The sequence below is a fragment of the Pezoporus flaviventris genome, unplaced genomic scaffold (genome assembly GCF_033815535.1).
Source record: "Pezoporus flaviventris isolate CSIRO_AGI_PZ_B2104156 unplaced genomic scaffold, CSIRO_AGI_Pfla_v1 ptg000002l, whole genome shotgun sequence".
Lineage (NCBI taxonomy): Eukaryota > Metazoa > Chordata > Aves > Psittaciformes > Psittacidae > Pezoporus > Pezoporus flaviventris.
Genome location: NW_026892550.1, coordinates 76719494 through 76733563, shown reverse-complemented (window position 1 = coordinate 76733563; position 14070 = coordinate 76719494). Strand labels below are relative to the sequence as shown.

Sequence of the window (14070 nt, the reverse complement as noted above, 5' to 3'; positions counted from 1 at the left end):
AGATGAACTAGGCAGCCCTTGTTTCAAATCTCAGCAGGAAAGATTCCAGGCAGAATATTATCAGACAGGAAGAAAAAAAGAATGGATGGAAAATGCTAACCCTGTAATCCAAAGTAAATATAATGCAGGGAGCAGTGGGAATACCAGCAGTCTCATGAATCAGGCACCTTGACAACTGCATGAGATCACATGTGGCATTCACTTCAAAACTGAGATGTACATCAAGAAGATGGGTTCAAGCTCCTGCAAAGCTTGTGAGAAGTCAGATCTTTCTAATACAGCCTACACAGCAATTTCTTTAAAGCAAGTCATCAACATGCAACAGAGCTGAGATCCTTCAGGTATCTACCACGGAATCACTGTGAAACTCCAAGTGCTGTGGCAGGAGCAAGGCTTAGTAGCCCATTTGCAGCACCACAACTACACAGCTATACTGCTTTCAAAGTCCACACTGCCAACACCCACATGGTGTTTCACCACAGGCTGTGAGTGTATAGAAGGCTTAGGGATGCCTTCACCATGCACAGTGTCCCCTTGCATGATGTAGACACTGTATGTCAGTCTGCCCACTTGTGCCAATAAAACATGTTGCATGACCTGTATAAACTCTTCCAAAATTCTTCATGGACTCTGTGCAGTCATCGATACTTCTCCTTCTGGGAAGGTAAACCCACGTTTAAGAAGACGTGAAGAAGAGTAGAGGTTGAGGAATTGGTTTAGTGGTAGGAATTAGGGGTGGAAGAACTGTTATGCCATTATTATATTTTACCATTTTATGAGCTTATTAGATTTTTGGGGTGGACACAATAAGATACCCTAGCCCAAATGGATTTCTAGAATACACTGGCCTGTTTCACTTGGCTTCAGCAACTTCCTTTAGAGTGTTTCAGGTGGGGCACCAGAACCCATAACCTTTCCCAGGAAAAAAAGAACAAAACAGAATTAAGGACTAGGTATCATTACAGAAATAATCCTCAGTAAAGTGAGTCTGCTTTATGACTAATGAATCTTTCTCTCCCTCTCCTTCCAGGATTACCTTGGTGCTTGCATAGTTCTGACTGCAGCTGTCACTTCCATCACCGAAGGACCTCACTCAGGGTTTGTGGGGCTGGGTCTCCTGTATGCTCTAACGGTACGTACCAAGGCAAAGCGTAAGAGCCTTCAGACTAATGTATTCATTTTATAATATTTTCAAAACCACATATACATGGTTATCTCCCAGCTTTCTTAATCTTGAAAAAAACAATCTTGCAAATAATGGATTCAAGCCAAAGCTGAGAGAGTTCAGGGCAACTTGGACTTGCTTCAGTTTTTATGAGCCAATTAAAAAAACACAACCATTCCCAGGCCCCGTGTGCTCCCAAGCAGAGCAGGAAAATTAAAAATGCGTAAGAGGACCTGCTGTGCACCCTGTTTTGCACAACACAGTATTGGCTCCATCTGTATATAGCAAAACCTCCCTGAAAATACTCATAATCTGCATAACCTTTAACTGAAGACCAAATAAAATAATTGCTAAAGAATAAGAAATACCAGTTCTGCCTTTAGAGGGAAGCCATTCAGACATCCAGTATTGTCCATGCAACTCTGAATGGATTTGGGGATTGGCACCTTTGGGGCTGGTAGGCATGGTTCATCATGACAGGTAGCAGAGGTGGTGGGGTTAGGAATAATGAGATTTTGGTGGCACACTAGCTGATTCATTGTGACACTGCCATTAATACTGAGCAGTTTGAGCTAAGTCATGGAGAAGGAACAGTGATTTAGGGTATGAGGCTTTTAAAAGAGGCTGAGAGTGCATCATGAGCACAGATTACCATCACCATAGAAAGTAAAAATACCATTAAATTAACCATGAGAGTGGAGACAAAAGCAGGATTCAGGTAGTGGCAGAAAGAATTTTTTAAATCATGGGTGGCATGTCAAAAATATGGCTGCTTTATGGCACTGGTATGAGGGAGGGATATGGGTAGGGGGGTCTAACACTGAGGGTGGCTTTGCATGTAAATGCTGACAGCAGAAAGTTCTCAGCAGCTGCCTTAGGGTGGACTTAGATCCCCTTCGTGATGCTGTTGCAGCAGTGTGAGAACCTGACAGCAACTGAGAATTAGTCCTAGTGCTTCAACATCACTTTGAAAACATTCCTGGTAATCCTGCTTCATTAGCAGAGATCTGGAAGTGCCAGCATGTCTGCATCATCTTTGGCTTCTCTGTATTTAGTCTGTGTTTGCAAACAGATTGTTAGTGTAAATCAGCCATGTGCTGACATCTGGCATAGCAGAGAAAAAATGCTGTTGGCACCAAGTGATTACCTGTCTCTTCTGCCCCACAACAGCATTTATGAAATTTTGAATACAGTTGGATTATTACCTGTGTGCCCTCACACATGCTTTTGTGTAATTTCTCTTTGGAGGTAAGAGAGGGCTGAGGTTTGGACCTGGATGACAGCAAACTGCAGTGACATTGTGTTTACAATAGACATCCATAAGCTTATTCTCTCCCCTTGCATAAGCGCTGCCAGCTCCCTTGTACAACTACAGTGAAGGCTGAAATAATGGGTAGAGCCTTTCAGATGGCAGGATCTGTTATCAGATCTGCCAGGTCTATGATTACAGTCTGCTACTCCACAAGCAGCAGTTCTGCAGTGTTTAGCTTATCTGCAAATGTATGCATTTCTGACTCAAAGGCTGGGCACCAAATGAGCAGGTTTCTGAACAACAAAGAAAATAACATCCCCTTGACTAACTCTATCTTAAGTATAAAGCAAGCAACTAAATCTTCTAAATCAAAAATAATGTTATTGATGAAACTCAGTGAAAATTATTTACTCTATGCCTATTGCATCAATATTAGGTTTGTGGAAAAGAAGTGGGGCTAGGTAACTTGTTCATAAAAAAGTTCTTATTTGGCAGATTCAGCAATCTCCCGCAAATAAACAACAAAAATTTTCTCTGAATGTATATGTATAGGATATTTTCACTGTGTTACCTTTCTAAACCTTTGTTCAGGTACGTGAAGTATCTCAATTTTTTAAGTAAGATCAGTTTTTCTTTAGATGAGCACCTAAATACGGACTTAAGAACATTTAGGAAATTGATTTACAATTTTCAGCTTTAAATAGTCAGTCCTGACTAGAGATCAGCTTGTCTGAGCTACTGGCTATTGTTAGACAACTAATTATCAGCTATTATCTACTACAAGTAATACCTTTACTATTGATCAAATCCTTTTCATTACAAATGAGAATAAAAAGCAAGAAGGAAGTACTGCTGAGCTGATAACACTTTTTTTTCATATATTTTTCTGCTAAAAGCCCTTCACATTTTCCACAGAGAGAAATTAATTATTTAAATACGACAGAAACAGAAATGAAATGCCTATCATTTTTTTCAATCTATTTGCAAATAGTGAACTTTCTTAATCCTTAGTTGCAGTCTTTGAAAGATTAGAAAATGTAATATTTACACATAGCGCTGCTAATTTTGATTATTTTTTTTTCTGCTTGTGTGCTTAAATATGCCTTTCAGTACTGATCACTAAATGCTGAGAACAAGAGATTCCCTTAGTCAGTCACACCTTCAGATTGTCGGTACAACGTTTCCATAGTTCTCCTTCAAAAAAACTTTGTCAGATTTGTTTGTGTTGGAGGATGACTGGCTTATGTATTTGATGGTGTTGCACAGAGTCTTGAACTGTTGCAACATCAATAAGAGACCTACGGTATTGATTCAGGTCAAAAACTTTTGCATATTTATCCAACTTTTATTTGCAAATAGATGAACAGACAGAAAGCTGAGCACTGTCCTGGTTTTCATTTTATGATGCAGATAACCAACTATTTGAACTGGGTGGTGAGGAATCTGGCTGATCTGGAGGTGCAAATGGGTGCAGTAAAAAAAGTACACAGCTTCCTGAACATGGAGTCGGAGAACTACGATGGCTACTTGGGTATTGCTCTCAAATCTTTTAGGGTTTTAAGGTGGTAATGTGAAAGTGTGGTATTCTTGGTCATGCAAAATATAAACTCCTCTTTGGCCAAAATCTGTTCTTATTTACGTGTAGGAACTCCCACTGATCTGAGTGACAAGGGTAGCCAAAAAAAAGCTCTAAGATATGTAGCCCATGCTACTCAACATAAAAAAACTCTCTACCAAATTCCAGGGAGACAGAGCATGGCCCTGTAGTACAAACAGAAAATACCAGGGCACAGTTGTGGATGGGATGAACAAAACATCCATATAGCTGTTTAGAAAACAAAAATATGGATAAAAATTAGAAATGTGCCATCAGTCACATGCTTCAAAATCTCTGATCTTTGCAGCAAATGGGGACTACAGGACAGGACTGATCAGTTGTTGAGGACACCAGACCTCAACAGCTCTTCCTTGAACTGCACATTGGTGTTCATACTCCACGCTTTGATCGGTATTTTAGAAGTGCTTGAAGTGCAAGACCAAAAAGGCTTGCAGATCAGCAAACTTCCCTGGAAAGGCAAGCCCCTTAGTCTGGAGAGAAAACCTGCCCGTGTATTTGGAAATCGGGATGAAATGCTAGCTGTGATAATGTAGTATGGCCGCAACATTCTTCCTTGCACTGCCCTTCCTGTGCGGGTTACTGACCGAGGAACATGTTAACACTGCACTGACACTACATTCTTCTCCCCTCATTTGGCTTCTCCCGGTTTTGTTGCCAAGAGCCACTTTAGCATCTGCTCTGTCTTCATATGTGTTATGATCTGGAAGCTAAGTGCTAATGTGCACACCAGGCTGATCCCAGCTCACTCTTGGCAGGGAACTGCAACTCCATTTCTTGAGTGGCTTCAGGAGGGTGCCCAGAGAGAGGCAAAAAGGGGAATGTTGTAAAGAGTGTCCCTCAGATAGATTCATTTTGGTTTTACTGTAACTATTTCAGATCCCTCTCAAGTCCCCAAAGATTGGCCCCAGGAGGGGGAAATCAAGATTGAAAATTTGTGTGTTCGGTACGAAAACAACCTGAAGCCTGTTCTTAAGCATGTTAAGGCGTATATCAAACCAGGGCAAAAGGTAGGTACAGTGTGAAGCAATTGCCTATCATCCTCATTCTGGAGCAGATCCTTCTTTATTGTTTTTCCCTTTCTAAAGTGGCAGAAAAGCAAGAATAATAACTTGCAGTGACAGCTACATATATTGATGGTTTTCTCTGAAGTCCCTGGGCATGGGTCAAGAAACTTACACAGATGATATCTTATTCTTGGCTGGGCTCAATTTTCCTTCTGGCAGTTCTACTTCTTTCCAAGCCCATCTCTCCACGTAGAGTGAGTCTAGGTGGCCAGACGAGATTAGACAGATATCAGACTGGAACTGAGCAGAAAATGCAAGAATATCTCACATTTCAGTGTATAGTATCATTGGAGTCCAGGTCAAAATGCTGAAGTATAAAAAATGCTCCTGGGACAAGTCCCCATGATGCTGAGAGGCAGAAAAGTGTGCTTGCTGTGCTGTCTTGTCTTTTTTTCCCCCTGGAGTCTGTGACTGGCCATTGGGAAGGATATTTCTCCTCAATAGAAGGGCAATCCAGTCCAGTTTTCCCAAATGGACTGCAAGTCTGATTTATGGCTTCCCTCTATAAATAAGTAACATCCTCCTTTCTCTTGCAGGTTGGGATCTGTGGTCGTACTGGCAGCGGCAAGTCATCCCTGTCTTTGGCCTTCTTCAGAATGGTGGACATATTTGATGGTTAGTTTTCAATGTAGTATGTTTGACTCCTGACCTGCTCCCCGCTTTTTTCTTCAGAAAAACTGAGGAAACATTTTGCTAGTTTGGCTGTCTTGCTCAGAAGATACTTGATTAGAATGAGGCTTGTTATGTCTTATCATTCCAAGTACAAAGTGTCTATTGTGAGTAGTGCTCAGTTCTTCCAGGAAATGTTATGCACAGGTTATACTTGTATTTTTTTTGGAACTTTTTACATATATTCTGACAATATAATATGCCATTTTGAGATAGGAGGGGAAAATGTGCAACTCTCTCTCGCCTCTAAATTTTTCTCTAATGAATAATTGCATTAACTTTTGATAGCTGTTAAAATATTAGCAGAATAGAAGCTAGAACTCAACAAGTCCATTCCCTTGGTATTTATTTTTTATTTTATTGTGGTTTCCCACAGTTGCAGCAGAAAATGCCTAAACGGTTTGGAAACATTTTGCTGTGTTTTCGCTCCTGTGGCACTTCACTCTCCCAGCTAACTGGCCTGAACTTATATGCTGCAATACAAACCCTCGCAAATTATAATACACATGCATGTATACTATTATGGGAATATGGAAACCTACTGGAAAGTTATCTTTTTGTTTCAAAGATTTCCATGTTTCTAGTCTAGCTGTTTTGCATGGAATATTTGCTAGGGAAACCCCAGTAGGATGTAGGAGGATAAGTAAATCTGATGCAGCTAATACATGCTTTTGCTGTGGTTCTGTGTCTATATGTATCTATGGTAATAGGTTTCTGATTCATGACCAGGGTTCCTGGATATGTAAGTAATGCAAACAAATAGTAATTATGTTCATAGCCAGCTTGAAGTTTCCTTCTACTTTAATCTCCTTTATGTATCTTTTCGTTGTCTGTTCCTTCAGAATTCTGATTTTTCCCAATGGGAATGCCTAAATCTTTTCTAATTGACTTCCGTTTATTCTTCGTGCACTTCTTTCTCTCTCTCAGCTAGACCCTTATTTGGCCTTTATGCTCGTCCACTTCTGGGTAGAGTCCTGGCTCTAACAAAAGTTACATAGCAAGATTTGAAGTAACTTTACTAGGACCAAGATTTTATTCATGTTGTCCATTTTGGTTCCTTATGTCTCCGTTATTTCTTTAAATGTGTATGTGTTCCATTTTATTCCCCTACTCTTGCTTCTTTCTTTGTTCTTTAGTGTTTCTCTTTTCTTGCCCTCTGTTCAAACTATGTCTCATTTCTCATCTGTCTTGCTTGGATGCCCTTCATTACTTTCCCGCTTTCCCAACTCATCTCTAATTTACTTTTTCCCATAAGCCTCTTCATCCACTCTGTTCTTTTCCTCGAGCACCCTGGCTTCTATCAAAAATGCACTCCTCTATTCCCAAGGCATGACATACTAATTTTTTCCCTGATTAGTCCACCTTATGTTCTCATTTATGAAGAAAAGGAATTGTTTAAGTTTATGCAATGACTGCTACCTCATTGCTGCCCATCCCTTCCCCGTAACATGGAGGAGGTTTTTGTGTCCAGTGAAAGTCAGTGTGGCCAATAGTTCTTGGCTTTTCTTTGAAGATTTAAGGAAAAACATTCCTTCTGCCCTTCTCACCCTCTATTTTCAAAGTAGCCAACCAGTTTCTCTTGTACGTTTCCTGTATCTCCCTGGCTTTAATATCAGCAGTTGCCACACCCTGCACATCATAAATTGGATTTTCAGATGAGATCCATAGGCTCATTGACCTGAAGTGGTGACTAGAAAAGGAAAATCCTCTTACTTCACCAAGTATCCTAGCTGTTGCAGCAACTTCTTGCCAGGGAATGAAATACTTGGTTAAGGGGTGATTAATGTGACTGCTTCCAGTAATATTATGCTAGCAGAACAGTATGTGGCTAATTCACAACCAAATGCTCAGATGAAACTAAGCTGTAGGAACCAGCATGAATAGTATTAAAATGCCTTGGATTAGGACATCCTTTTTGTTTTTCTGATCTGCCTCTCATTAAAAAGTTAATGCTACCTTGTTCCTTGGGTGTTTTGGCTCCTGATGAATGGATTGCAGATACATGCATATATCATGCAAAAGAAATTGTGCACAATGTCAAATTAAATACCTTTGGCAACTGTTAAAGTCAACGGGAACAAAGAAAGGCACAGGATGTAGCTACTTATGGAAGCGGCTCTCATACTCACTTTGGCTGTAAAGCTGAGATTGATCCAAAATAAAATTTCCTTCTGGTGCTATCATTAATCACATAGCATGGAAGCCACCTATTTCCTCTAAGGGAGGAGCAGGGAAAGAAAGACAGCAAGGCAACAGTGTCACTAATAACAAGCTGCATTCCCTCTAGCTTGCATTACTACATCCACTCACCTTCCCTGTGTTTATATGGTAGTGCTGAGAGATCACAGAGACAAGCTGCCTCCTCACTGGAGTCCAGCCCAATCCAGCTGTTTTATCTTTCTGTCTCCTACTTGCAGATCACATGCTTTGTGCAATTCCCTCACATATCTTCTGCACATTGTTTTAAATAGGGAGGATAGTGATTGATGGAATAGACATCAGCAAATTGCCTCTTCATACTCTCCGTTCCCGACTGTCCATTATTCTCCAGGATCCAATATTGTTCAGTGGCTCCATCCGGTAGGTATATGCCGTAGTGGGGGAGAAGTAGCATTGCATGGCATATTTGTGATGGGCACTGTGGAACAGGAAGGGATGGAAAAGGGTAGAAACCTTTCTAGCTGCATCCAGTCATATCCAAGAGAAGTCAAGTGATACACATAATGCCAAAGTATTCCTTTGCAGAAGACCTGAATGAGCTGCAATTGCAGTAACGAGACTCCTTTTATGGTTTTCTTTGCAGCTTTAATTTGGATCCAGAATGCAAGTGCACTGATGATAGACTCTGGGAAGCTTTGGAGATTGCCCAATTGAAGAACATGGTCAAGTCGTTGCCAGGAGGCCTTGGTAAGTCTGAACCAAGTCTCTGGAAACATAGGCCAATAATGAAATTACACGTGCATGAGCATGCACACATATAAAGAGATCCAGGGATCTCACACTTTGAACCATATAGGAGTTGACAGGCACCTAATGAATATTCTGTTTCCATGCTATTCTTACTAAAAAGCTGAAGAGTAGTCTGGTTTTCCACTCACTGCAGAAAAACCCTCAGCATCTCAGCATCATAATGGTGTGACTAGTCATTAAAGAGTTAAAAAAGAGCAACTTTACCTCCATACCTTCAGGAGAATTTGGCTTTGCCAGCAGAGCTGTAGCTCTTGTCTAGAACACTGACAGAGTATTTTTCTTATCATTTTAGTTCTGGTTCATGAAGGAAACTCACATATTTCTTTCATATTGTGTGTTTCATATTACTAAGACATTATCCTGCACACTACCAGATCTGCTATTTTTGCCAACTATTTGCTTAATGATATATTGCTCCTTTCCCAAGAAGCTGTACTCACTTTTTTTGGTATCATTCCCTTCCAGTGTACAGTCAGGATTATGCTAATTGGCTTTTACTGGAAATCTGCACAGTCAGAGCTTTCATGGTACCTACTCAAAATCACTAGGTATGAAAGTATAGCATTTCAGTGGTGTTACATTCAAAGTAATTGACTTTATTACAGACGCAATGGTCACGGAAGGAGGAGAGAACTTCAGTGTAGGGCAAAGGCAGCTCTTCTGTCTGGCCCGAGCCTTTGTCCGCAAGAGCAGTATTCTTATCATGGATGAAGCCACGGCATCTATTGACATGGCCACAGTAAGTATTACAATTAGCACCACTGATGTGTGGATGTATAAGAGGCATCTTTCCTAAACGTCAGCCATGAGACCTCTTAGCAGGAAAAAAATTACAGCTTTTTTGCTTTTCTCTTGCATTTGGTTTCATCCATTGCTGTTGATGTGTTTTGGGGATTGATGCTTATGGTAAGAGGAAAAAAGACAAAATGTTATAAAAAATCTCAGCTTTCACAGGTGTGACATTTCCTTAGTAAGAATCTAGTGCGCAGATCATAGATAGTATGGAACATGATCCTCCCTCCTGTGTGCTTGAAGACACATGAATTAAAAGGATGTATAACTGAATGTTACTGGATGCTTACTGGATGTGTAAAAAGGTGAAGTAACTGAAGTGAGCCTTTTTGGTTTTTAGGAAAACATTTTGCAGAAAGTCGTGATGACTGCCTTTGCAGACCGCACAGTTGTAACAATAGCAGTGAGTATTGATGCCAGCAAATGCTTTATTTCCTCATTCTTCAGGCAGTTAATCTCGCCTTTCACCATTAAACATCACTAGATAAAATTAAAAACATCACAAAATAAAACTAGGACACAAGGTAGGAATATTTCCAGGTACTAGAACAAGTGAAGACAATCAACCTGAAATTTTGCAGTGAATGCTATCTTGCTACGAAGTGGGCCAAATCTGAAACACTGCTTCCCTGAAGAAGGACTTTACAGGGGACTTCAGCCTCTACACTGTCTCCAAGAAGATTTGAGCTCATTCTCACTAAAAAAATTGAAACAAAACCCATGGGTTAAACCTTGATTGAAAGTTGCATCGAAATCCAGATTTGAAATTTACCTCTGAAAGTCTATGTAGTGCTTATAATAGTGGCACAACTATATAAAGGGAGATAAGATTTCAAAATCTTTTTTGGTGTGGTTTCTTAAATTGGGTTATCTTTTCTGTCTTTCAGAATAAAAGTTGGGTTTGTGATAAAGATTTTAAAAATCTGAATCAATGGGAATTTCTCAAAAATTTATATTTGTTCAACTAAGGGTTTATGACTCATTTTTTGCCTGTTTTCCTGCCATTTCTAGAGCCCAGAAGTTCCATATATGTGTGCAGGTATGCATATACATGCACACATATACAGTGGATACCATTAGGAATAGTTCCACCTTGTGACAGCAGACTTACTCAACAAGTGAATGTTTTATCCATGAGATAAATACGTGTTTCAACAGCTGTTCCATTTGCTTTGTCTGGAATCTAGTCCTGTGGTTAGAGATAAGAGCTATGCCTCCTGGTCTCTGGTTTCAAGTCTGTTTGTTAGTGACTAGTTTGTGTCAGGCAAACCACTTAACCTAGCTCACTGACAATAGGCTCTAATGTTCTTGGATGTGTAAATGCTGAAGATGCTATCGGTAAGCATAGTCTTCAGTTACATGCTTTGCATGTAAGTTTGCAGCATTGTCTTTCTGACTGGAATCTCACTTTTCATTTGCTTTGCCTTTCCAAAGTCGGTGTCTCAAGCAGAATACCACCTGTTAATATTTATGTTTCATCACAAAGTTGGCTTCATTTCCTTCCTCTCTTCATTCATGGCTGATCCTTTCTTCACCCACCCGTTTTTCTCTTCTTTTTTTCCAGCACCGCGTATCTCACATCTTGGATGCCAGTATTGTCCTAGTCCTTTCCGAGGGCTTTCTAGTTGAATGTGACACTGCCTCAAACCTACTCCTCAAAGAGGATGGCCTGTTCACCACTTTGGTGAAGACTCACAAGTAGACTTTCTCAGTCCACACTGTTCACGAGACTTCAGGCTCTTTGGTATTTTTAACTCTTTAGTTTCCTTTCACTCCTTTCACTCTGCTTCCTTTCTACTGCACAGCTTCAGAGATGACAGTGCAAGAAGGTGTTTATTGTGTGGTTCCTAGGTTTGTTTAATTTCGAGACTATTTATGCTAATCATATTTCAGTAAAGCTTAGACATGCAGCTAGCGTTGAATTTATCACGTCAAAGGAATCCACCCCCGGACCAATCCCTGACTTTTAGTCTGTATAGTGAAATATCCCACTTTAAGAGTTCACCCTGTCTATAGTTGACTGGCTGTATTCATATGGCACTGAAATCAAAACTCAGGCTCATTACATTCCTGTTGCCTACAGGGTTTAACTATTGCCTGTAGCACACTCAAATTTAATCTCAGAGGGAGCTAGTTCATTTACAGATGGAGACAGCGCAGGAGTGCCATAAGATAGATGCACAGACACCAAGGACTGAAGTAGGACACTAAGCCTCCTGACAGTGCAGGCATACGCAAGATACTTATCGCCCATATCTCCTAAAGGGGAAGATGTATTTCAGTCATGCTGTAGGATTTATTCCAACAGCTGTGCTGTCCAGGATGGCAATTAGTGGACCAAAAGTGAAGTATTTGCAGGCTTGGTGGCAGAGGCGGTAAAGTAAGTGGAGATCTCTTCAGATTAAAGTTGTATAGTACAGAGACTGTAAGCAAGGATAGCCTGTCACTAACCTAGTGTGCCTTGGATTAGGCCCATTAATTAACTGCATTGAGAATTATCATAATGACAACTTCTGTATGCTTTTCTGTATGGCAGCATCGGGTTCACACCATCCTAACTGCAGACCTGGTCATCGTCATGAAGCGAGGGAACATTTTAGAATATGATACACCTGAGAACCTACTTTCTCAAGAAGATGGCATCTTTGCTTCATTTGTCCGGGCTGACATGTGAAGAATTGCATGATGCATCTTAATAGCTTATTTTCAAACAAATGAAATGCAAATATTTTTTATTCAATGTAACATCACTTTTATCTTTTATTTTTTAGAGATTTTTTCTTCATGCTTCCAACTTCCAAAATAATAAAACCTATTGCAATACATGTATGCCTCAAAGCAATAAAAATGTCACTTCTTTCAAAAGCTATTAAACTACACACACATGCACACACATGCACACACAGCATTTTTTATTTCCTGGGAATGTGACATTTCCTTAGACTTTTTAGTGACTTTATTTTCTTTTACAGAAAGCAAAAAAATGCACTGCTGTTATGAACTGCATATGTTATGCTGGAACTGGCAATCAAATTGTGCAGTTTGTCAAGGAAACAAGAGATCCGCACGAGCATTCTGTCCCCAGAGGGGCAAAATGTAAAAAAATCAAATCCAAACCCATAACACTTGGGGCAATCTGCTGCATTCCAAAGGCATAACCTTTGCTCTTCAAATTGTTGTGGAGGAGCATTGAAAGAGTGAAAGGAATTCCATCAGAAATAAGGAAACTCCTCCTGTCCTTCAGTTCAGCTAGCACACGATATTTGTCACAGTACTATTTTCAGTGCAGCGATGTATTATCCCTACAGTCAATTCCTAAATCCGTATTTGTTCTGCAGACTTTCTTCCATCAAAGATGCAAATCATACTATAACTATGCATGCTTTGGTAGGCCTATAGAGGAATTTTGTACAGTATCTTAAGGCTTTGTATTCAAATCAGTATGAATTTATAAACTTTGTATTACCCAATCTTTTAAAAATGTCCCTACAATTTTCTACATAATATGGCATATAATTAGCCAACCACTAATTGTTTTGTATGGTTTTAGTCCTTCACATTATTTTTTATCCTGGGACAATCTTTCTTCTCCTTTACACGTTTCTGGCATCTCTAAATCAGATCTAGTCCAAAAAGGTATGATTTTCAAATTATTGCTATATCTTTAAGAATTCAGGTGAATCTAGATATGTATTTAAATCATACAGCTTTGAAAAGCTTGCATGTACCTGACTAATGCATATGGCTAGATCTTGAACCATGACAACTGCACAATGGAAAGTAAACCTCCAGAAGGAGTTTCACAGACATAATTCCAACTGCACAGCTTGAGACATCAGCTTCACTAGCACTCAACGTGAATCTTACTCATTTGTTGTTGTAAGATATAGGAAGATCATAAGGTGCACTTAAGCCTATTTCTATTGTAATTAAAAGAACAAAAGGCAGACTACTTGGCACAAAAAAAAAATGCTATAAATTTTGGAGAAGTTGTAGGATTTAGGATTCAATTTAGCCTGGTCATGTAAAAATAGTAAAATGGTTTGCCTTCTTTTGTTTATATATTTTTTTCCCACCTTAACTATTGGAAATAAAAGCAGTGTGATGCAACTAAACAAAAAAAAAACCTCAGTCTTGAACATTGTATGAAGGAGAGTACTTCTGTGATTTCCCTGGCTACTGCTGTGAAATGTGTTTTCTCTTTTCTGGATTAATTCCCTTTGTCAACCTTTGTCATACAAAGAAAATAAAAAAATAAAGCAGGTGTTTCCAGTGGAAGTATATGTTGTTATACAGATTTCAAAACCAAAATGCCAGAATCATTCTTAATTTCATTGTCTTCAGCAAAAAGCTAACTGGATTCATTGCTGTCAAACTCAGTCAGTATGAAGTACAAGTAACTTTGCTTGTCTGTGTATCTTTGATGATGATGCAATCCTGATTGATTTTAAGTGGTGACAACTAGTTCACTGAGATCCAGTACTTAAGAGGGATCAATAATTAGTAGCTCTTTCCACCTGCATTTGTTACAGAGCCATTG

At 39.6% G+C, this 14070-nt stretch overlaps 1 protein-coding gene across 8 annotated transcripts in view; it reads left to right on the top strand.

The window, feature by feature from the left end:
- Positions 1-13793, top strand: part of ABCC9 (ATP binding cassette subfamily C member 9) — a 75524-nt gene extending 61731 nt beyond the window's left edge. For 5 of the 8 annotated variants that reach the window (XM_061444364.1, XM_061444343.1, XM_061444351.1 and 2 more), the window contains 9 exons: positions 1031-1132; positions 3828-3948; positions 4912-5042; positions 5636-5714; positions 8240-8348; positions 8572-8675; positions 9344-9477; positions 9871-9933; positions 12067-13793. In XM_061444364.1, the coding sequence (XP_061300348.1) occupies positions 1031-1132; positions 3828-3948; positions 4912-5042; positions 5636-5714; positions 8240-8348; positions 8572-8675; positions 9344-9477; positions 9871-9933; positions 12067-12204 (981 nt within the window). In that variant the 3' untranslated portion in view covers positions 12205-13793. Of the gene's footprint in view, positions 1-1030; positions 1133-3827; positions 3949-4911; positions 5043-5635; positions 5715-8239; positions 8349-8571; positions 8676-9343; positions 9478-9870; positions 9934-11094; positions 11275-12066 lie in introns of all 8 variants that reach the window. The other 3 variants (XM_061444393.1, XM_061444379.1, XM_061444358.1) reach the window with 1 other exon arrangement.
- The last annotated feature ends 277 nt before the right edge of the window (positions 13794-14070 follow it).